The sequence below is a fragment of the Haliaeetus leucocephalus genome, unplaced genomic scaffold (assembly GCF_000737465.1).
Source record: "Haliaeetus leucocephalus isolate CR32 unplaced genomic scaffold, Haliaeetus_leucocephalus-4.0 Scaffold229, whole genome shotgun sequence".
Taxonomy (NCBI): domain Eukaryota; kingdom Metazoa; phylum Chordata; class Aves; order Accipitriformes; family Accipitridae; genus Haliaeetus; species Haliaeetus leucocephalus.
In genome coordinates, this window is record NW_010972665.1 from 12,501,137 (window position 1) to 12,524,595 (window position 23,459).

General features: G+C 37.3%; 1 protein-coding gene across 1 annotated transcript in view; it reads right to left on the reverse strand.

Annotated features, from left to right (window-relative positions):
* Positions 1-1,462: 1,462 nt before the first annotated feature.
* Positions 1,463-23,459, reverse strand: part of RTKN2 (rhotekin 2) — a 28,059-nt gene continuing 6,062 nt past the window's right edge. The window contains exons 3-11 of the mRNA XM_010567944.1: positions 22,968-23,021; positions 21,918-22,038; positions 20,162-20,362; positions 15,315-15,409; positions 13,674-13,780; positions 12,506-12,637; positions 5,565-5,730; positions 3,518-3,625; positions 1,463-2,016 (exon numbers count right to left, since the gene is read on the reverse strand). Coding sequence (XP_010566246.1) covers positions 1,463-2,016; positions 3,518-3,625; positions 5,565-5,730; positions 12,506-12,637; positions 13,674-13,780; positions 15,315-15,409; positions 20,162-20,362; positions 21,918-22,038; positions 22,968-23,021 — 1,538 coding nt within the window. The remainder of the gene's footprint in view (positions 2,017-3,517; positions 3,626-5,564; positions 5,731-12,505; positions 12,638-13,673; positions 13,781-15,314; positions 15,410-20,161; positions 20,363-21,917; positions 22,039-22,967; positions 23,022-23,459) is intronic.

Here is a 23,459-nt window from a genome sequence, read left to right on the forward strand (position 1 = left end):
AAAATGGAATGTGATTAAATGAAGAATGAACAAGGACATTCTAGAAGCGAAGGGCTCTAATCCTGCGAAAGGATTTGTAAATGAAACCTGCCTCTCAGACCCCATCCCAAACAGCCAATGAACTACTGAGGGAATTCAGCAGATACCTTTACAGCTGTGCAGCCAAGAGCTTAGCAGAAGACAAAAAACAGATAAAACAAACAAATCAGCCATGCACACAGTATCTTCTGGAGAAATGGTAAAGCTCCCAAAGCCATCCGCACTTTAGGAAAAAAAAAAGAAAAATCAATGAACTGTATGTATACAGTTGCTGATATGACTTTCTCAACACAGGTCTGAATACCAAGGCTCTAGAGGGAGATCTGCAAGCAGACCTTTGCTCTTGGATATTTAAGCTGTGGATCCAGGAGAACAGAATCTTTTCCGTATGAAATAAACGTTTTGCAGGTGCCACAGGAACCCTAACAACCCATGCTTCTTACAAAAATGGTGAACAGCCTCATGGAAGAATATCAAAGTTCAATATTTTCACCTGAAGTACTTATTCTCTGCTATATTCTCTGCTATTAAGAATGAGTGGTGAAAAAAACCCTATTTGTTTACCAGTAACACTGCCGCGTTTACAACACAGCTACCTACCAGGAACAGCTGAGAAGCTCCATAAAGGAGAAGCTATGCTACAGAACCCCACTTGTCAGAAAAAAACAGACATAAAAATGAAATCCTGAATAGGTGTTCATACAGAGTACTGCTTTTAAAAGTTCGTGTTAGTCTGAAATAAGCAGCAGTGATGGATCACATTCTTGTTCACACACAGATAATCCTGGTCCATTCGGACAGCACATGCACCCGTAGGAACTTAGGAGATCCCACACTAAATTGATAGTACTGCTTCTGAAATTCATACGGAATTATAGAGCCGTTCAGGAGAGCACAATAACTTTTCATAGTACATTATCTTATATGCAGTGGTTCCCAAACAGTGAGGGAGAGATAAGAATATTTTAGGTGAAGCAAAGCATGGAGCCCAAGAAAATCAGCTTTGCAAGATCTGCGCTGAATGTGTGTGAAAATCCCACTTGAAGTAGTCTGAGGAGCTGCAGATGGGCTAAGCTGAGGGACTGATAGAAGGCAATGGTAACATCCCTGCTGCAGGGACACTGAGTTACCCTGAACCCTCCTGTTTTTTCAAGGGGAAAGTACTGAACCGCTCTTTTCAGAAGTAGCACCGTTATTTCAGATAGAGATAACTCTTCCTGTTACTAGTACAATGATTTAGATGTTAGCGATAATGAGTACACAGCTGAGACTGCAGCTAGTAGTAATGCCCTGGCTAAAGGAAAATAAAACTTTAGCCTCAATACTTACAAGCTATATACTAAAATCTATTTTTACTCAAGAGTTATAGTAGAAGACTGAGAAACTTAAAATTCCAGGGACGGCTCTAATTTAATTATGATGTCTATAGCTGCAACCATGATCTAGGGTCTAGCATTTCTGTGATGCACTTCTGTCTAGGGGTTGGTACCAGTTTGGTTTCAGACTCGGTCTTGTTAACCAATGAAATGGGATTCCTGTGGCCAGCTGAACTGCTTTTTCTATAAGGACCAATTTTGCGAGGAGCAGCAATGGGTGTCTGCAACTGCTGCATTTTTGTAGATAACACTGAATCAAAGGAAGAACTACTAGCAGATGTGTGGTCAGACTTCTCCCAGTTTTCCTTGCCCAATTGCTCTGTGTTCACCTGTGCTTTTGTACTGTAGGGTGACTTATCAGAGGGTGGAGGTGGAGCTCTTCTTTTCTTTCTTCTGCTATCATTAGGACTTGTAGTATCTCTTTTTGGGCCCAGATGCATGTTCTTCTGAACAACCATCTCATGAGACCCATCAAATAGTGAAGCCCATAGGGAAGACGCAGACTCTTTTTGCTGGCCAAGCAGGAACTTGCCATCACTCTCTTCGATTTTTCTTTGTATGATATCAGCTAAGCCCTCATGTTTCACTGGAGAATCAATGCCTGTAATTTTAAGGGACGGCAATTAACTCAGATTAAAATGCTACCAATGATTTTACTGCTACCTATTATGTTACTGCTATTCCAAATACAAAACTGTATTAACTATATCTCATGAAGTCTGGACTACTATTAACAGTATTAATGGATGAAATGGAAAAGATTACGTATGCTTTCAAAGAGAGAACTGAGGTGACAGGAGGGAACTGTTTTCGTGACAGCTGGCATTAATATTTCTTTCCATATAAAAGTAGAAAAAAATAATGTACTACTAGGAAACCTATATGTATTAGATATTAAACATATTTTGTTGTATAGTGCTTTGAAAATTTCGTTTCACAGAAGGCCCATGAAAATGTCTATGACTAAATATTCTTGTGCTTCCAGCCTGCAGAAAATGGGACATCTTTACATATATCATTTTTCTTTATGTGCTTTAAGACTGTCTTGCCCCATTTCTTATCCCTCATGTTGAGTTTTCTATGTATACTGCAGTAATACTAGCCTCAAACTGCAGCAATATCTTTTCGATTGCAGGCCACACGTTAATGATTTTCAACACATTTTTAAACACGGGGTTTTACCTATGAATACTATAAATAAGCAGGGGAAAAAAATGGTATATTACGAATGAAACAGAGTTTGTGTTCTGCTCCTCACTGATGTACTTGAGTATCAGTAGAATTATGCTACCATGTTACCTTCGTAAAACTTCTACATAGTTGATTTACTGGCTTTCTGCTCTGCATTCGTAGCTCAGATAGGACTCTCTTGACTGTTCAGTGCTCTGATGCATGGTAACTCAATGACCCACATGGCATTTTGAGCATCTTCACAGTTCCAATCTCAAGCAGCAAGCAGTCAGGCATTTATAGTTGTACAGTGTGTCTCAGCCAATACTGCATCGGATCCATTAAAACAAAGTGACCTACTTTTTCTAGTTTGTAAATATTATTTCTGTAATGAAACTATTAAAATAATCCTGCTGCATACCATTTTGCTCTGTAAAAATACAGGTCTCAAACACATGCTAGCTAGATTTTCCAAGCATATTTTTCAACATCATTACCAAAGACCAAACAATTTGGCAAGTTATGTTAGGTAAGCCTTTAAATAGCTTTAAGAACAGCAAATTAATTTCATGCGACTCGTTAAAGATATTATTGGTTTGCAGACTGGACTATTTTACCTTTACATTTTCTGAGCTGTATACTATTCTTATGATGAGTGTTTATTTCTAGTGACAGCTTTTTTTGAATGCGTTCAGGGCTCCTTAGTTACAGATTGCAGATTTTTTGGCTCAAGGTATAAAAATGTATTCATTATTTGTGCTATTATAAATTCAGATTTAATATGAACTCCTTGGTATGCAATTATGTTGCTCTTTCATTGTCTGAATTGTCCTTGAAAAACTCAGTGTTACAACATCAACACCAGAAGCCATCTGAATACAGACAATGTTGTTTCTGTTACCCTGCAACTTGTAAAGACAAATCCCACTTACTCATATCATGGTAGACGGAGGTCGCTTCTTTTGTCAAGAACAAAGGTGGTTTCCGTGGTGACATAATCTCAATTTTCATAAGTTCTTCACAACAATGTTTCCACTGGCCTGAGAGAGAAAAGAGAACAATGACTGGAACTTAAACACTTCAGCTTGAAAAAAATTGAAGTTATTAGGCTGTGTTAGGAAACTATCTCCAAAGCAATGCTAAGCACTAAGCATTTACTTTTGTTTAGAGGCATGCTCAGGGTGCATTTGTATTTTCAAGTCTGTACTCATTCTCTTAGCACAAACAACATAAGCTACTACTTTTAATTTAAGCATCCCAGCAGTACTGTTATACTATGAAGGTTAAATATCATAATTTGCCTTCAAATCCCCAAATACAGGATAAATTCATCAGAAAAAAAAAAAAAAAATTAAGGTTAGGGAAGCTTCATGAAGTTGTCAGGCACGACCTCCAATATACTGCAAGCTGGATGTTATACAACTATGTTACAATGTTACAGTAAAGGAACCTTCTGTCTTTAATAGAGGATAACTTGCCTTTTATCCGTTAGCAGACAAGGAAACCTCTTTTTCTATTAATAGATTTTGACCTTAAGGAAAACAAGACACAGTAAAATTACTTTGTTCATACCAATCATTCCAAGTTTTCTGAGCACATTAATTTTAAGAGAATTTTAGAACCAGGGAAGAAAAAAGGCATTTAAATGCCAAGTGACCCATTTTTTCTGAACCTAAGGAAAATGTCTCAAAAATCCATGGGTATTCTATCTATAATGAATAAGAAGTAGTTCTCTTACCCCACTCTACAGCTAATTTAAAGAGGATGCCCTAGTTTTTGCTTGGTGTGTTTCTTTAATTGATAGAGCTGTTTCTCATTGTAAATCAGAGCTAGAAAGGACTAGAAATACAAACTACAATACTGAGTTTCCACAACCTTAATTCACTGATTTTATTGGTGTAGCCTCTGACTAAAGACTGTTATTTCATTAATTGACCTGGTTCTGTTTCTGACCTGATAAAAATGACTATCAGGAACCAACTATACCTTGTCAATGACAGCATAATAACTGACAGTTGCTCTCCACTCTTAATAAACCTGTGAGTCAAACTATTAAAGCAGAGGAAAAAGATGAATTAATCTATATAATTCTTATAATAAATATTTGGTGTTAAACAAGTGACACAGTATACTATTTCAATAACATTTCACTGTTTTACACCAATAAATGAGTTTCTTCTCTCATGTAAGAACAGTGGTGTTCCAGAGGTTAGTCAAAGGATCAGGGTATCACTTTATCATCTCATTTATATCATCTGTTACAAAGCCTCAGGTACAGCTTTTACCAGGTTCAAGTAAGCAGCATGTATTTGCATGACTGGATTGGAGTGTGGCTAGGTGAGCATATTCCCATGTGACAAGGGGGACCAAAACTTTAGAATTACCAAGAGAATCAAGTAATCCCTATTGCAACAAATTGCAATTTAATCCATCCATAATACTGCTGAGCAAGGAAATCCCATATACATCTGCCTACTTGCAAGGGCTGGCTAAATCTGCATCCTAGCCAAGGCCCCAAATGAACCCAGCGTCCTCACCACTTCCCACTAAGGCTTCCACGCCCAAAGGTTTCATACTTGCACAATCTCACGAAACCAACACACCACTGGTAGGATGCCCAGGCAGAGGTGGACTCTTCCTGCTACAGTGGAGGAAGAGATTGCAAGAATTTAGCAGTCCTTAAAAAAATTATCTAGAACACTGCTAAAAGAGACCAAGTTCTTTTGAGATTGATGGATATATTCTGCTTCTGGTTTCCTGCAAAAACACAGACTGAACATGTGGACTTCGGTTCAGTCAAATATTTGCCTTCCAATGGCTTAGACCACCACCCAGTATTACCCCAAAGAACATTTTTCTTCTCATCGTTGCAAACAAAGGCTTATGAGGCAATTCCAATTCAAATTGTTCAAAGATCCTTTTGATGTTACATAACGCCCCACTTGGAGGGCACGCTGCCAGCACTGCCTGCTTACTTACTCAGATCATAAAAATGCTGCCAGAAAGCCTCCATCCACTTATGAAGTTCGTCCCTACTGTCAGTAGCAAAAAGTTGAGTCACAGCCTCTCCAGACACGAGGTTGATAACAGAGAAGTTATTAGTTCTTCTCTTGGAGTCCTTATCCACAGCTCGAATTCTGGTTTCCTAGGAACAACAAACTGTGGTAATGAGTTATTGCTTCAGCTCCACACTGGTATCACCCTATGGCCAATGACAGTGTAAGGGAGGTATCATTTGGCTTTTTATCTAATCCAGATTAATTTTCAATTTAAAAAAAAAAAAGAAACTAATGTCAAGAACTGCTTATAAAAATATTTTCTCATAAAACTATTAAAATGGCATAAAATATGAAAAATAAGGGAATGGAGCACAATTGTTGCAGCTTAGTTCTGAATTACAGAATGTATGTTCTATATTTCCCCTCCCTCTGCCTTCACCAGCTCATCTCACACTGCTCGTTCTTCTCCACAGTAGTTTAGTGAATAATCTAAAATAAGAGCAAGTAGCTCCTTTTCTGTGAACTCTTCAGCTGGACAACCACATTGTGCCACTACTATTTAGGTCTCCTACCGTACTTCTGTGGGCCATAGTTTATGCAATGTATTCTAAACTTGTACCTATTTTATGTTCATCTCAGTGAGTCATGACATTCAGGGCTAACACTACAGTGACAGGAAATTTAAAAAAAAACTTATCTAGACCACATTTAAAGAAGCATTTGTAGCAGTTACCCATACAGTTCTGCTAGAACAAATTTCCAGCATGAAAAAACATTTTGCTCTAATAAAAAAAAAAAAATCCTATTTGTCATTTAAAAATAGACAATTTAGTTTTGCCTTAATTAGGGAGAGCTACACAGAAATACTTAAAAATATATGTAGTAGTATATCGCAAGTCTGTCAAATTTCTTCAGCTAATGGTAGAAAGGCTCTCGGATTACTCAGCAGCACTGTTACAAGCCAGGGTTTCCCCTTCTGTTCAGGGACATAGTTCAATTGATTTTTATCATCTAGACTAGATCCAGTGGTATTTTCATAGTATCCAGTTTCTTTGTTATGGCATTACTACAATAAAAAAAAGCACTTACCCCTAACTGAGTGAAAAAAAAATTTCTTTTCACGTGTAAAAAAGGATTCTAGTAAAAGTCTGATAAAACACAACTGGTCAACTTCGCTGCTCCTCACAACATGATGAACAAAATAAAATAATTAACATTACTTTATTTACAAAAGTAAAAGTAGAAACCCTGGGAATATCTTTGCATATACAGTTCAACCTGACTGAACAAGCAATGGCTTTATTACAACACTGCTCTTAAAAGAGTTTTTGGCATACTCAGGAGAGCAGCACAATCCCAGATCCTGATGGGACAATGAGCTTTGATGCCAGGGAGACGGCCAGCACCCTACGGCCGGCCAGCCCGGGGCCTGGCAGGACAGGAGGCCGCCTAACGAACATTAAGACCGTGCAGCACCCTCCTGCTGCGTAAGGGTGTCCCCTGGCATGGGGAGTGCCCCAGGTTTTGAAGGAAGACAACAACCACAGCCAGGGTTGTGTTTGAACATCTCCTGTCTGGATGGACAGTGAATCTGACCACAAAGGTGGCCTCGGGGCATTCCTCAAAACACAGTGGGGACAGATCAACCATGTTCCTTTTTACACAGTTCAACCACATGTCAAACATCTGCTAAAGATGTTAAACATACACCTACAGAAATTAAGTTTACGCATGGGCTCCCATGGGGATAAGCCTAGTTCTGATACTCAGAAAAACAAAAATTATTCTACAGAACATTCCCCAGATTTTAAATGCATTACTGAAGTAACCATTTGAAATACCAACAGCTGCTTGTAGCATATCTGATAGATATGCTCATTTAAATTCTTCTGTCTAAAAATAGGAGATGAAGTAATTCATCCATAAGTGCTCTATATCCCATTAACTCAGGTAACCATAGATACCAGCAAAAAAATTAAATCAAATAGATTAACATTTGACAGGTAAGAACTTCACGCATACCATACACACAAGCTTATTTAATGATGTTTGCTGCAGGTTTTATCCCACAGCTATGGTATTATTCAAAGGAGATAAATCCTCAAGCAACAATCTATATGTGATGCTTGAATATTTAGGGTGTGATACAGGATGCCATTATAGTAATGGGCTGAGGAATTTACCAAGCTTGGGTGAATTACACTACATGCCCAGTTCCACTTAACAAAAAAACCCCCCAAAACCAAACCAGAACACCCCCCCAACCACCAACCCCCCCCCCCGCAAAAAAACCCAAAACAACAACAAAGAAAAGTATCTTAAGGTACCACATTATAACAACACTCAACCTTTCGTAGTCTTATAGACAACTGAATCAACTCTGCTACAGCTATCATATCAGTGGATTGGAATAGGAAAAACTGAGTTGAATCTTGAACTCAGATGACTCTTTCGGGGAAGCTGAAGCCAGTTTTATGTCCTATATGCAAAAGATTATTTTTTTGGAGGTGGAGAAAGACTAAAAGGGAAAATGATAGATTTTTTTTTTTTAAATGGAATATAAATACAAATCTTCCTCTATACTTTTCCCCCAAATCAAAAAATCTCTTTGCCTGTAATACCTCTCTAGAAAGCTCATCTTTCAAGCTAAAAAGAAAACAAAACCAAGCCCCCCCCCAAAAAAAAGAAAAAAGAGAGAGAGAGAAAAGGTTTTTATTGCTGAGGTGCAACACTTTCTTGCTAACCAATCCCAACACACTGAGGAGCACTGGTTATAAAGATCATTTTAAGACAACAGAACAAATTACAGTTCTTGAGAAAAATACGGAATAACCTAAGATCCAGTTCTGTGTATCTATTTTAAGATCAAAGAAACCAAATCACATATAACAAACTTCCTTCATATTTTTAGTACCAAAAAATAAACCAAGAAATAACAACACAACACTGGAAACAAAATATATTCTGTTCATGTGCTGGTTTCTGCTGTAATGTTAATAATTTCCATGGGGTCTGTTTTAGGCAAGCAGGGAAATATGGTTAAATTTAAAATTATGGCTTTCAAACACATTAATGCACAAGACTGAATTCACCAGATCAGCTACGAATATTTCCTCCTTTCATCTTCATTGTTTTGTGAACTTGTATTAACGTAACATCCTTGTGGCTATTGGATGGTAAGTATAATGTGTAAGTATAATATGGAAAAGCAATATTAGGATTTCTATGTCATTTTAGCTATCTTCAGTGCAACGCAGCAGCTAAAAACCAGGAGAAGGAGATGGCATTACATTACCAGCCAGCATTCTGTGGAGCACCAGGGAGCCATAAAGTATAGTTTCCAAACCACTCAATTTGAGCATGTGTGTTATAAGGTCCACCGTGTGGGATCTGGGTATTATATCTGCTTTCCCTGCCCACATCCACAATCTCTTACAAGCAATTGCAGGACTAAATTGAGCAACATGATGTGAGATACCAGACATTTGGAGGCACTTAACTAGTCTGCTTTTCCAAAATATTTTCACATGTATGAAGGCTTGTCTAAATCAACCAGTGGGACAAAGTTCTTACTACAGAGAACATAGATATTTTCAGGTCTGCTCTCATTTCACCACTGCTGGAGTTCCCTGACGCACATGGAGAACACTGCTGATATTGCTGCCTCCCTAAATGTTCACATAGTCAAGAACTCCTATCGATACCCTTTTGCTCCAGTCCAACGGTGAACTCCCTGGTTCCCTAGAAATACTGCATGGTTCCCTTGAAGTTATGCTGCTGCAGCCATCGCTACATTTTCCAAGAAATTTCTCTACCTGACCTAGCCTAGAACAGATGTTCCAACAAGAACTGTCATTCAAGGTAGGAGTCTGCAAAAATGCCAGCTTGATTTTGTCCTTTCACTCCTGCTACACTGTTTAGCAATCAGTCTATAAACCCTGAGCCCATGGCTGCAAACACTTGTTGTTACTCATCCTGTTCACCTCAACGATTAGCATGAACACGGAGATAGCTCTGGGCCTGCTGCACTGCGTGGCACCAGAGCAAAGACTGCACTGGCAACATATGCCAGGAAGAAAATCACGGGCCTACATTAAAGTGATGTCCCAGAATTCCTTAAGCTTCAGGCATACATGGCACAAAAAAAGTTTTATAATCTATGACCAGGACACAATAGAATATGTATTCCAAATACTGAGCAACTAATGTGAACTGCTGGCATATGCACCAATTCGCTAAGCTATCAGGTGTAGGCAAGACCTTTATTATCCATTTCGAACTAAAGAAAACTTGAAAAAATTTCAGGAACTGGTCCATAAGGAATGTTTCTTGTTCAAACTGGATTCCAGCAAATTTTCTTTGCTACAGAAAATATAATTTCTCTTTTCCTACTTAGTTGTGCAATATAATATGTTATAATCGCATTTAGCTGGAACAATAATAGTAGCACTTGCATAATAGGAACTGCAGAACCATTCTTGCTCAACAGCAGTAGCAGTGAAGTCATCTGAAGTTGAAGTAATGACTTTACTGGTCTTAATAGCTTCTTCAAGTCTCAATTCAAAGGGAATGGGAAATAAGGCTATCAGCGTGAATATTTTCCAGAGAGTTTCTCATAAATCCAGATGATTTCATTACTTTTCAGAAAGTATCTTTCAATTACTTGTAAAGGATCAGCTTCACATTACAAATGAAAATGCCACATAGGCAACCAGAAGAGATTTTAGTTGAACATCTAGAGTTGATGTTCAATCTCAACTTTCATTTTGAAATTGCTGTTTCTATAACAACAGACAAACCCATGTGATTAGTTTGCTTTCATTTAATCCATAAGAGAAATTTCATAACAAAGGAATCAAAAATATCTGCAGGCATTAAGTTATTTTCAAGAGAAACTGTTTAAGTACTAAAGTATCCAAATGTGTTTTAAATTGCCATTTTTTTCTGGTTTTAATTTAAATTGAAGAAGGATTCAGTCATATTCTTCAGCAGTCTGACATTTCTGTAAAATGGTATAAGATACATGATTTATGTACCTTCTACGTGTTAGCTTTAAGGATACCCTGCAAATGTATGGACGGTCTCCCAGCAAAGGCTTATTAAGCTGAATTTTAGGTTCTAAGTGTACTGGTAACTTGGAGGAACAAAATACCTTGGTACAATATGGTTATTTCAAAAGGAAAAGCAAAACTAGGATATAGACCAAATCAGAGACCTCCAGGGAAAGATACAAGGTAGCCTGATAGATAAATTTTAAAAATATTACTGCCACATTTTAGAATATGGACTTAGCCATTCTATAATTTACTGAAGTTTACCATTTCTTAACTGATATTGTGAACAGCTGGAAAACAGAATTATGGCAAAGGCTGACTAGTGCAATTAAAAGTGACTGAAGAGGTAAGCAAGTAAACCTGCTGAAATATATATCACAGTCTAGACATTTATTTAATGTAAATGCATGAAAAACTGGAAGAAAAAATGGCTTTGTTAAAAGATACGGCACTGGCAGAAAGGTGTTTTTAATTAAGGAATCAATTTAAATCTTAGCACATCAAAAGAGAAGTCCTAACACAAACAGGTGATATTGTTATACCTTGTTTAAATGTTTGGTTTATATACAAGTCTCACCCTAGGTGAGAATGCAGTCCTATTTTCCAGAACCTTTAAAGCCACCAAAAGCTGATATTGCTGTTCTAAGGAGGAGTTCTTTATTACTCTATGTTGTTACGCATTCCCAGTCGTAGCCTAGACCCTTTCTTGTACAACACAATCATTTGTGTAGCCACGTAGTGAACTGGATAAGAGAATTTATTAAAGGGAACCGCAGTTGAAGCCAACCCTCCTCCTGCCCGCAAAATGAGCTAATTTTAACCCACATGAGTTCCCTTGTCCAATTCATCAGTCAGCTGCCCTAATGCCTGCCCTGGCATAAAGCAACACAGCAGCCTGAACAAGCAACCGGACAGGAGGAATCCTTCTTTCAGAATTAGCGTTGGCATCAAGCGTTCACAGTAGTACAGCAGCAGAATCCAGATCGACCTGTGCTTAACACAGTTTCCAAATGTGTCTACTTATGTAAGACAAATCCAGCTATGTCAATTGCAAATAACATTAAATTCCTCTGCTCATCCTTATGTGATATTAACTCTTGATGACTGCACCAAAACCAATTTTTGAAAGCATCTGTTCACTCTAATGCTCGCCATTCTAGAAGGTCCTTCCAATAACATTCCTAAATCGAACGCTTAAATATTACTTCAGATTAAATACTTTATGCTTCTTTAGCCAAATAGTAAGTAACTTTTTAACTTTATATTTTAAACTCAGCCTTTCCAGTCAGGGTATGAAAAGCAGCAATAATAACCATCCTAGAGAACAGAACTTCCAAAGTTACTGTGCCCTGTACAAAACCAGTATTAAGAAAAGTAGCTTATTTTAAGGCACTAAAATATTTTGAACAATTTTCCAGCTCTCTTTCTAATTAAGACTGTGGCCAAATAACACACAACAACAAAAAAGCTTTTGTTAAAATTCTGCCTTGCTGAGGACAAAAGTCTACCAGAGCATTGCTAAGGGACTGTAAGCAATAAATTTCCAAGGGCTGTCTTATGGAACTGTCATATAACAAGTTATCAGTTTTCCTAAAGAAAAACCTCCTCCTTTTTACCTCTATGTTAACCAGTCTAATGCAATAGAAAGAACTTAAGTCTACAGCTAAGAAACGTAATGGCCTTGCTAAAAAATTCAGTAACTGCAAATTTCACTGAAGCATATCCCACCCACATGCTACCTATAAAGCATTCTGCATACCAGCAGCTTAGAGCCCAAATGACTGTAGGTATGTCTTAAAACAAAAACAACCTCCCCCAAAATACACAAAAAACCCAAACCCCAAAAAACCTATACAACCAATTTTACCTTGTGGATGGAAACTGTCAATGCTGGCTCCAGTTTAGCCTCAATTTCTTCTGGTGAGTAATAACAAAAGAGCTTGCCACCTCTTAGTACACAATACAGCCTCCTCCAGCTAGTTAGACTTCCTATCAATTGCTAAAGGGAAGAAGTAGTCAGAAATTGCCAAACATAAACTACAAATTAAGAGCATATTACAAGGTATACACAGATCAGCCCTGTGTGATCAAAACTTAGCCACACTGAATTCTTTCCTAAAACAAAGACCTTCTACTGCAGAACAATTCAGAGTCACTGATTTTTGAAATGTTAGCAATACTTTAAATATCTTTTGGCATTTTACAGTTTTCACAGATTTATTGCCATGTGACACTAACAATACAGAATCTGCTGGTTCACACAGAATGAAATTTAGAACTTGTGTCTACTGTAAGAAAGAAAACACCTTTTTTAGCTCCAGTAATTACACAATAAGAGAAATAAAAAGAGTATCTCACTTTGGAAATAACAGAGTACATTCAACAAATGTCAAGCAAAGACGTTTGTCTAGAATTTCCACTTTCTCAAATGAATTTTCTGAACAGCTTTCATAAATGCATTATAGTTTCACAACCAGTTTAAAGCCTGTTATTCAGCACTCCTGACAAATGACCCAGCTGCTCTGGCCCTTTGCTATCACCTTCTCGTTTGCCTCGTTGGGCAATGAACCAAAATAGAGAAGTAAACTGAGTTCACATGAATCATTTTTGAAGGGATGAGTTTAAATATAGCTCGGTTCACCAGACAGATTCACCATGTTGTGATATGAACTCTTCTGCTAGCACAATGAGAGGTATATACAAGGATGAGAGCCACAGGATTATTAGGACTGCTGCCGTCAAGTACAAGCCTAAACCAATTCTGAAGCAACAACTATACTTGATCTTCATGTAACGGCCTAAATAATTTTACTGAAAAGCATGCCAAGGAAACATTTATTTTTTCACGCTTAGCCACTGAAGATACTATTTGTAAACACAGCCGTGAGATAAATTTTCCCCTTGCTCGAGGTAGTACAGGTGAAAAATAACAGTTCTCAAGAAACTACTTCAGGTAAAAGCAAATGTTTTAACAACTGACTCTTAGTGACAGCTATTAGCAGAAGAGGATGTAAACACAAGCAAGGTCCTCTTACCTGCTGATTAAGAAATCCTGCCATCATATCCCTAGCCATGCAGGAAGGCTGAGCAACTAAACGGCAACACATGTTTCCATATAGGGGGAGCCAAAAAGAGGATTCCTCTGGGGGAAAAGACCAGGCAAAAGAAAGACAAACACTTAGTTCCAAACATTTGCCTTAAATATATAGTTGAGCTTTCTACATCCATTTTTACATTAAGATCATGACTGAAAATAAGCATTTTTTAATATTTAAAGAGATTTCATCCTGCATGATTAGACTAAAACTGATTTTTAGTCTTCAGTAAGTTTTTTAATTGAAAGAAAAATAATTTCAAGTAGAAATGGAGATATTGTTCTGCAAGAACAAGTTGTTCTTACATAAAATATAGCTCTAAATCTCATTTCACAGCTAGAAACATTTTTGAAAGGTAAGCACGCTGGCCATCTCATCTAAGGAGGATCCCTGAGCCCAACCCATCACGGCGCACAGCTACATTTACACACAAGCACTTTGCTTCAGATTGTTTTATTAAGGCTTAGAATTTGTATCTACTTCCGTCTTCAGCACTAGAAGAGCATTTAGGATTCCAAGGAGTTTCTAAACAATTGCAATATCCCTCCTCACTCAGCTCTGCTATGGAATAGGCTCCCTCTTTAGAAGCAGGTAATACAACATTCCATTGACATGACTCTGTCTTTAGTCATGTTTTAGAAATGCTTGTAATGAACCAAAATATCCAGGTATGTCATTTCTCACCAGACTAAGTTATGTAAATTAATGACAGAAAAAGGAATTTGAGGAAGAAAGAGTATAAAGTACTAATAAAGAAAGGCTTACAAATATCAAAGATACTCAGAAATATTCATCCAACCCTTCAAGAAACAAATGCCCCATAAATCTTCAAATCTGTACTTATTTGGAATTAATGAAGTGTAAAGAATGAAATTCTCTTTCAGGTCAAGTTTACCCAAGTAAAAGATAAAGTTCCCAGAAGCTACAGTGAAATACAGTGAAAATATCATGTCTTACATTAACAGTTAGAGGGTGGCTTACAGGAGGGCCTATCCTTTCAGAAAATAATGGATGAAGTATCAAAAGCTGTACTCCTGCTACTTAAAACATTACCTTCAGTCGCAGCATAATCATAGTCCCTGTGTTAGCATCTAGGTTGACTGCTGCCAACTTGTGCTATCCCAGAGCTGAAGTACAGCGACCAACGCAAACTGCAAGCACACATGCTTACATCCTGTGTTAAATCTGGGCCTGAAACAACCTAGCTGAACTGAAGCTATTTTTCTACTTTCCTTCTGACTACAGAGGAAAAAGCTGTTCTTCATTCTGATACCCTTCCTTGGTTGTGAGGAAGGGGAAATAATTTGTATATAGCTACGACTCACATAAAACCGAGATGCAAATGACAGAAGAAACTCCCAAAAGAATTAAATTTTCATCTGGACTTGAAATTTTACTCAACTTACAGTTTATTCAGCTGTGTACAGATGCCTGTTTTAGAGCCGTTAAATATTTTATTAAAGTTGTCCTATATTAAGTATCAAGAAAAATAATCTCTTTAAGCTCTTTAATTTACAAGAGAAAGAAATGCAAAATGTTACTGGTTTTTTATTTCCTTAAATTGGTACCATATGTACTTACCATTTCCTGTAATGGTAAGGTTGTGTGTCCTGAAATTGTCCTCAGCACTCTCCAGCCCCAAAGTAGTATATGCTAGCAAACTGTACTTTGCTCCACTAAATGTGAAAGAAAAGGCACGTTTAAGACATTTCGGCTTCACATTGCTCAGGCAGTAATTAAAGGGAGTCTAGACATGCCCGAGATAACACATTTGGGTAAAGGGAATGCCAAGGTACAAGGTAGCACCTGCCAGTGACCACACATTGCCACCCCCCAACCTCTTCCCACAGAACTCCCGTATCTCTGGTTTTCCTTGCAAATCAACACTGTCCTGCAGTCTGTTCATCTGCTTCCTATACCTTATCTCCAGCCTCTACCCTGTGTGTACCTCCAGTTCCCTCCCACCCCACAACTTCCAGGCCAAAGCCACGAGGCCCCACCACGTGGCTCTTTCCATAGCCACCTCTCTTGGACCTGCCAGCCAGCACACTTCTCATGTGGCTGCTGCCTACGAGCTGGGCTCACGCTTACTGCTGAGCCAGCGGCTGCCAAACCCAGGCGTAAAGGCTGTGCTATCCAACTTCTCTGCACCCTGAGGATGCTAAAAGCATCTCTCTCCTCTAGTCAGACACCAGGTAACTTTTAATAGTTTTACAGCTTTTATTCCTAGGCTTAAAGCAACTAAATTCGGTAATAGGTTCAAAAATTGCTATAGTTAACAGAACAACTGATGAGATAAAGTTTATCTGAAAAAAAAGGTTAAAAATTAAAAGGCCTTATACTGCTCCTCCATATTGCTTGCTCTTTTGCTTTGCCTGTGTAGACTACACTTTATTAAACAGTTGTTTATGTAGGCATTTAATAGTATCTAACAGCTTGATTCTTCACATGCAGAAATCTGTGCAGAAATCTTAGAGTCAGTTTTGTAGCATAAAGGACTCTTTCACTTATTGTGCTTACAGGTTTCAGAATGTTATATCTTTGTATTGGATTTTGCCTAGGGAAAAAAAAAATCACATTTACAATTCAGCATAGCGCATGTGGAATGCAATTCTTGGAATAAACTAGTATAAATTTGGTGTATGTTTAACCTTTTCCCCCAAATACTCTTCAGACCGAGTAACAGATTTACAGTCCAGCAATGCAGTAAGAATTCCAGAATTCCACCTGGCTAATGGCAGTTTAAACAAAGTTCACAAGAAAACAAACCTCTCAAAATTACTAACTACTCTCCCTAACAGGATCTAGCATAAAATCCTTAAAATATCTCCAGTACAGTATAAGATAGCTTAGTGGTGTAAAAGGTGAGAAGACACTACTGAACTAACATCACTAAAAATAGTTGTCTATCATAGTATTTTTCAAAAGTTATTTTTCCTAATAGCACAGTGGGAACATACAGTTTTAAAATCTTTGGCCTTGCAGAGAAACAAGGCAGATGCCTAGCTAGCCCTAACCCTAATGAAAGAGGAGGAGGAAAAGTAGCAAGTTTGTTAGCAGGGAGGTCTGTTATACATCTATCTCAAGGGAATAAAGAGTAAATTAAACATGATATAACATTCTGGGAAAAAAAAACCCACTGCTGTGAAACATTTCAAGAGGGCAATCTGAACAAAAACTCATCAGCATTTGTATATATTCCCTGCTAGACTGTTCCCTAAGAAAAGATTCTCCACTGATTGTGTTTTGCCATGCAGTTGAGCAATACATTACCATTCTATTTAAACTGTACCAGAAAGTTCAGTTTCTTTGCACAGATAAAACTTCTGTGCTGATTTTAAAGTTACTTTTTTCTAAAGCATGACTAATTACCACAACAAACTTGCCAAAAAAAATAGCTACTTCACTTTTAAAATATGCTTCACAGTAACATTTTCGTTCTAAAATATAGCAGTCATTCCTTTCAGCCAGCTGCAATGTAATTTAGAAAAGTTTTATCTGCAAATATTTTTCAATTTAACTGGCTAATCAGGATGTTGACTACATTTTGCCTCTACATTTCACAGAATTAGCTACCTGCCTTAAAAGGCAGTTTCTTTGTATAACAAAGAATAATCTGCCTGCTGCATCTCATTCAGTACTTTGCATATCTATAGTATTTTTTCCATGTAATAACTCTATTAAAAAAAAAATCAGCTTATCTCCACAACATGCCTGTGGCAAAGGCTCGTTGTTAAATCTGTTTACTGATCAAGAGAAAGAGGCACCAAAGTTGCCACACAGACACTGGCGTGGGAAGGTGTATATCACCCTTTCTATCGATGCATATTAATTAATACATCTCGGATTCCAGAATCTGTTCCTGAATATTAATCCCCATGTTAGAAATCCCAATCTTAGTTCACTCATCCAGATATATAGAGTGGAGGATTTGTAAGTCCAAAAAAAAAAAATCTAATATGCTCACCTTCCAATCAGATCTGAAATAACAGAAGGTAAAAACAAATATAACCTTCAGGTACTAAAAAGAACCCAACCGTAAAAGCAAGGCCATTAGATTAGGCTACGTACTTCTAGCAAAATATCGCTATGAATTTGCCAATTCAAACATAGGACAACGAAGCCATGCCTCCAGCCCAGCGGAGGACAATACATAAAAAAGCAATAACAACAAGTCTATGTGTAGGCTAGTTCTGCAAGCAAATAAACATGCATTTCAGGGAGTCTCTCCAAAGATTTATCCGAAGAGCAACCTAGTTACTCTGGAGTTTAATAGTATAACTGCACTAAACATTTTCCTTCTATGACAAATGTAAAAAGAGAAAAAAATTAAGCTAGAACAGAAAAATTAAGCATGCAAAAGACTATATAGAAATTCAATGAGAGGTAATTAAGAGTAGAGAGAGCATCAGTATAACTGAAGTTAACCAACCTAAGCAACCAAAGCACTTTGTCACCAAACTTTTGAAAGAATTTACAATGCTGACAGCTTCCTCACTAACCAGGGAGATTTCTAAGCCAAGAAGTTTGACACAGAGGGGTCACAGAGTTTTTGGAAAATGGAGAACTTAGCCTATGTGTGCTCTGAAAAGAAAAAGGCCTATACAGCTGAAATCCACAAAGAAAAGGTGTTCGTATAATACAGAAAGTTCCCTTTTCTGTTGCAGTTTAATTTCATCTGCTGGACTGGTAAAACTCTCTGGAAATACTTGAAAGACCTCTTGTAATCTTGCAATCTCTTCCTCTTTATAAGGACTACATACCAAGGTCTTACTAATATAAATCCTAAGGGGAGCCTATAAAAAAAAAAAAAAAAAAGACAACTTATTTTCTGCCTATAATAACCCATTTCTTTCCAATAATCTTTTTTAATCACCTAGAAAAGCCATCATTAAACACATCATTGTTCATTTGACTCTGTTAAGAAAGTAACAGTTACTGTAGGATGATTCTTAACAGCAGAAACAATAAACTTTAACATGGAGGAAAGCAAAATACAATTACAATTGAGAAACCAAAAGCAAAACCCAAGGGCGGAGGCAGTTGTTTAGATTGTCTACTGATGCTTATTCCTTAAAAGACAGGCAATCTATATTCAAGAGAGTATGGCCAGCAAATAAGCTAGTTGTTATATCTGAAGCAAACTGTATGTAATGATAGTGTGTCATCGCCCAGCTGCAGCTTGTGGAAAGCACAGCCACCTGAGATGATGCAGATCGAGAGATACATTGTCATTAGGTGGAACACACTGGAAAGTTAGTGATAAAATTTGCTTTGCTCTGTGGCTAAGATCTCTCGGATGTATTTTTGATTGAAACAGTAATATCAGTATACAGTACTATCAGTTTGACAAAGATCGAATATGCTTGAATGTTTCCTTTTAAAATCCAGGCAAATAGGTATATGAAGCTAGACTAAGACTGCACTCAACACCTGGCAAGAATTAGGCATTGATTCTTTACTGTTCAGCTGCCAAAAAAAAAATGTAATTCCTTGAAAAAATTGCATTCTAAAAACCAAACCCCCCCCCCCCAAAAAATCAATATTATTACTATTTACAATTTAGGTACTTGGCCTGCTTAAATCCCACTGAAATTGAAGTAGCTGGGAAATATTAGTAGGCAGTTAACTTCATTAAAAAATGCATTAAAGACTTAAGATCTTTTTTAAAAGGAAACAGGTAAATTACTGGGAACAGCACTTATTTCTATGAACACTGAAAACCAGTAAGTCATTTTAAAATGTTCTATGCTGAAGTCAGTTAAGAAAACTCCTGTTAAGCAGCTTGTAACTGTAAAGTGCCTTTGACGGTCCAGAGTTTTACTGAAAAGCCAGCAAGTGGAACGGCCCCCCATGTGCACGGCATGCACCCCAGGCACAACAAACAGCTTGGTCAGTTTCATTACAGGAGAGGGTACAAGAAAGGTTTCTCCTGTCTACATACCACACTTTTTTATTTCACACAACTTGTAACTTTTAGACATGTCTACCTGTCTGTCAAGTATGAGCAAAATTGGCTAGGTGCAAAAATAATATGGGGGAGGGAGTAAATGGGAAAGGGAGGAGAGGTAGATGGACAGAGGGACACAGACAGACTGATTGTACAAGCTTCATATTCTCCAGAGATCAAACCAAAAATATTATAGTTTGCAAATAACAGTGGATTTACCAGCTAGCTAGCTGTACAGCAGAAAGATAAAGCCTACTCGTGTGTTTCAAGATCAGAACCAGGCCCCAAGGCTGAGCGACATGGTTGCAAATTCACACCTACTTTCTCATTTCCTATTTAAAAATGTAAATTTTTTTTCACTCAGGTAAGTACAGAAATAATCGCTTTCTTGGCAATTTTCCAAAATTTTACAATATTGTATTTGGCTTATTTCTATTTTTAAAATGATAAAACCAGAATATCAATTTATATGTCTTACTGGATGACCAGGTCAGCGGGCAAAAGGTATTCAGTGCCGTCTTCTTCCAGTGCAGCTTTGAGTTTCTTCCCTGTTGCTTTGCTGAGGGATGTTTTAAGCTTCTTTGCTAGTTTCTTAGGAGTGTTTGTTACATATAAAGACTCCTCTGTACAGCAACTATACACTTCAACCTTCACCTGGAAATCTGGTCTTGCTTCATCACTGAAGCGGGGGAGAAAATTTCAGAGCATTTGTTAATAAACTGAGTACGCAGCCAAGGAATGCTGCTGCTACTATATATATTAAATAACATCTATTTCTAATCAAGGGAAGGAATGCCATAAGATTCAGGTGAAGACATACATTAATATGGAATTAAAGACTAGAGTACACAGCAGTTACTTAGTGCTGAAGTCATGAGATGGCTGTTATAATTAAAGCATAAACAACTGCAAACAGGAAATTCAACATTTATGTTAAAAACTAGAAAGAAACCCACATTATGGAAATACACAGGCAAGACATTCAAACACACTTAAATCTGCCCTCTACTGTTACGCAAAAATCACGATTGAAAACCTATCCGTGCCTATGGTCCTAAATCAGATTGAACTGTTTTAAAGATATCTTAGTCACACCCCATCCCCTTCACGTTACTGAAAAAATCCTGTTTCTCTCACAACCAACAAAATCTGTCATTCATAACTTAACTACTTACTGTTGCATTCTTCTGTCTGCAGCCTATGCTTTCTCTGTTTTCAGTTCTACTGATTCTCTTGTTCTCAAGCTTAGTCATCAAACCAGAAGCCTAACCTCATCTTTCAAGTACAAGTCATGTCATTGCACACATGCCCATAACGAAATCATCCCAAAGGCTTTTATAATAAGTCTTTCTTTATCTTGGGAGATACAAGGCAAGTTAGAGTGCCTTTTCTGCTTTTGTTGCAATATTTCACAGAAATTTATAATGGTCAAGTCTCGTGTCTTTGAAGAAGTAGATTTAGATCTTTGCCCCCACTCTTAACTTGAACAGGTGTTTAAGAGAATTTAAATTCTGATCTAAAGATCCACTCTCCCTCAACCACTCCGTTTTCAGGATCTTGATTTAAAGTTTTCAGTAGTCCTAGCTTTCCAGCCAGTCTTCCTCAGGAGACTGAATCTAAATTGCTAATATAAAAAATAAAGCAGGGGGAAAAAAGAAAGTCCTCTCAGGACTCTCTTAAAAATTATAAAGCAACAAAAATGTACATGAGAACACCTTTCTACTCTTTTCCAGGTTACTTTTAAAGATAAATGAATAATTTCCTGTCTAGTATTCCTCAACTATAAGGATTGTGGCTGTAGCACATGCTTATATAGGTGTAACGGAACATGAGGTGTGGAAAGAGACCATAGCCTGCTGTACAGACTAACGCTTAAAACACTGGGTGCAACATTTGTGCCTATACTTTCATAATGCTTTCAGGTTTTAGTATTAATTTAATTCTGCCCTTGAGGTACAAGTTCGTTTATCTCTTTAGATAAAGAAAAAGGCTTTCACATGGCAAAAATGAAGAGTTCAAGCGGCACATCTACAACCAGCATCATTATGTACATAAAAACCAACCTTCCAGAGGGGGGGTATCCACCATCCACTGAAATCAATAAGACCTCTGCTGATTCATTTGCCCACAGAAAAACTTAGTAGACCTCAGCCAATCTTATTCATAATCATATCCACTTTCAAAAGAAAACAGCAATATTTGTAATTCACTCAACAGAAATAAATTATACTCACAATATGGTTACATTTTCATCAAAACAGATATCTGTTATTGCTTTATCCACAATGGCCACCTCTGTATCAAAAACCTCAGCTCCCATTCTGAACAAACAAAAAACTGCATAGCGCTGTGATTCTGGAAAGAGCCAAAGAAATGTTTTATTAGCTGTATTACACATCACAATACTAAATGCTACCAGTAAACAAAAGTAGAAGAAATGGTAATTCAGACCTCTAAGGAATTGTCCTCAAATTCTTTCCACCATAAATTTTCATCATAGGATCTTATGATAATTGAACTATCAAAGCAGCTGTATAGGTAGAATAATATTCACAGAGGAAAAAATGCCTACCTCTGCTCAACTTTTTTTTTTTTTTTTTCTGATAATCAGGGGAAGATTGTGGTAGCAACTTCAGAAATGTTAGTAAAAATGTAATTTTGTTTAATAAAACTGATTTTAAGCAAAAAAAACCCTAATATTTGATCCAAAGCCTGTATTATTTTATGAATGTACTATATAAGATTAGACTATTTTGCCACGCTTAGGCCCTCTGACCCTATTGAAAAGCAAAGTGAAATCAATGCCAGGTGACAGCTGGAACAGATTTAGGGTTAATCTCCATGACACAGCAGAATGCATGTACTTGAAGACTATCCAATAATACACTCAACACTAACAGACAACTTTCCTTTAAATTTCTCACTGGAAACAGCCTCCAATATACTCTCTCAAGTGTAGACATGACATAGAACAACATCTTTAATCAGAAGTTTCTTGGCTATCCATTTAATAACACTTTTCTGTTGCTTTCCCTGAAATTTCTCATCAGAAGGACTTTTTAGAGACTAGGGTTTAAACATACAGAACCACAGGAGTTTGAACTAACTCAACTTGCTGCAACCAACAACTTCAAGTTAAGAGCAACTATTCAACAAACGGAGTAAAATAGGGACCTACTGAAAGGTCAAAGAAGGGGTTAGGATAAGTATGGACTTCCCCATCCAGTTTAAATTTACAGGCATAAGCAATTGCTTATCACAGTAGTTCATTACATCTTACATACTTTCTTTACTGCTGAAGTGATCAGAGTCTTTCCACATTAATGGTATTCGAATATCTAAAGGGAAAAAAAAGGTAGGGAAATTAAGTTAGAGCCAATACTGTAGATCTGTGATCAAAACAAATTACAAAAAGTTTCTTGTTTCTTTTCCTGATGTTCTGGAGGTAACAGGACCTTCTACCCAAAGAACAGCATAACTATTTCAATTTTATTACCCATGTCAAAAGAAAATTCATCAATTAGTTCAACTTGAAGTGTCATTTTCTTTTAGAAATTATGCTAGGATAAAAATATTTTAAATCTCATTTGAAAGTACCTGAAATAACATTTCAGAGTGGCTGTGTAACATAGTTCTGAAAGGTGTTCTCAGAACTCAGAGGTTCTGAGCCTTATTATGCATAGGTGTAAACTGAAACTCTGCTTGCCTTGTGCTGGAAACCACTCATCCAACTGCAAGAAGAAAAACTTCCTGTTTTAATGGAAAGACTGGGATAC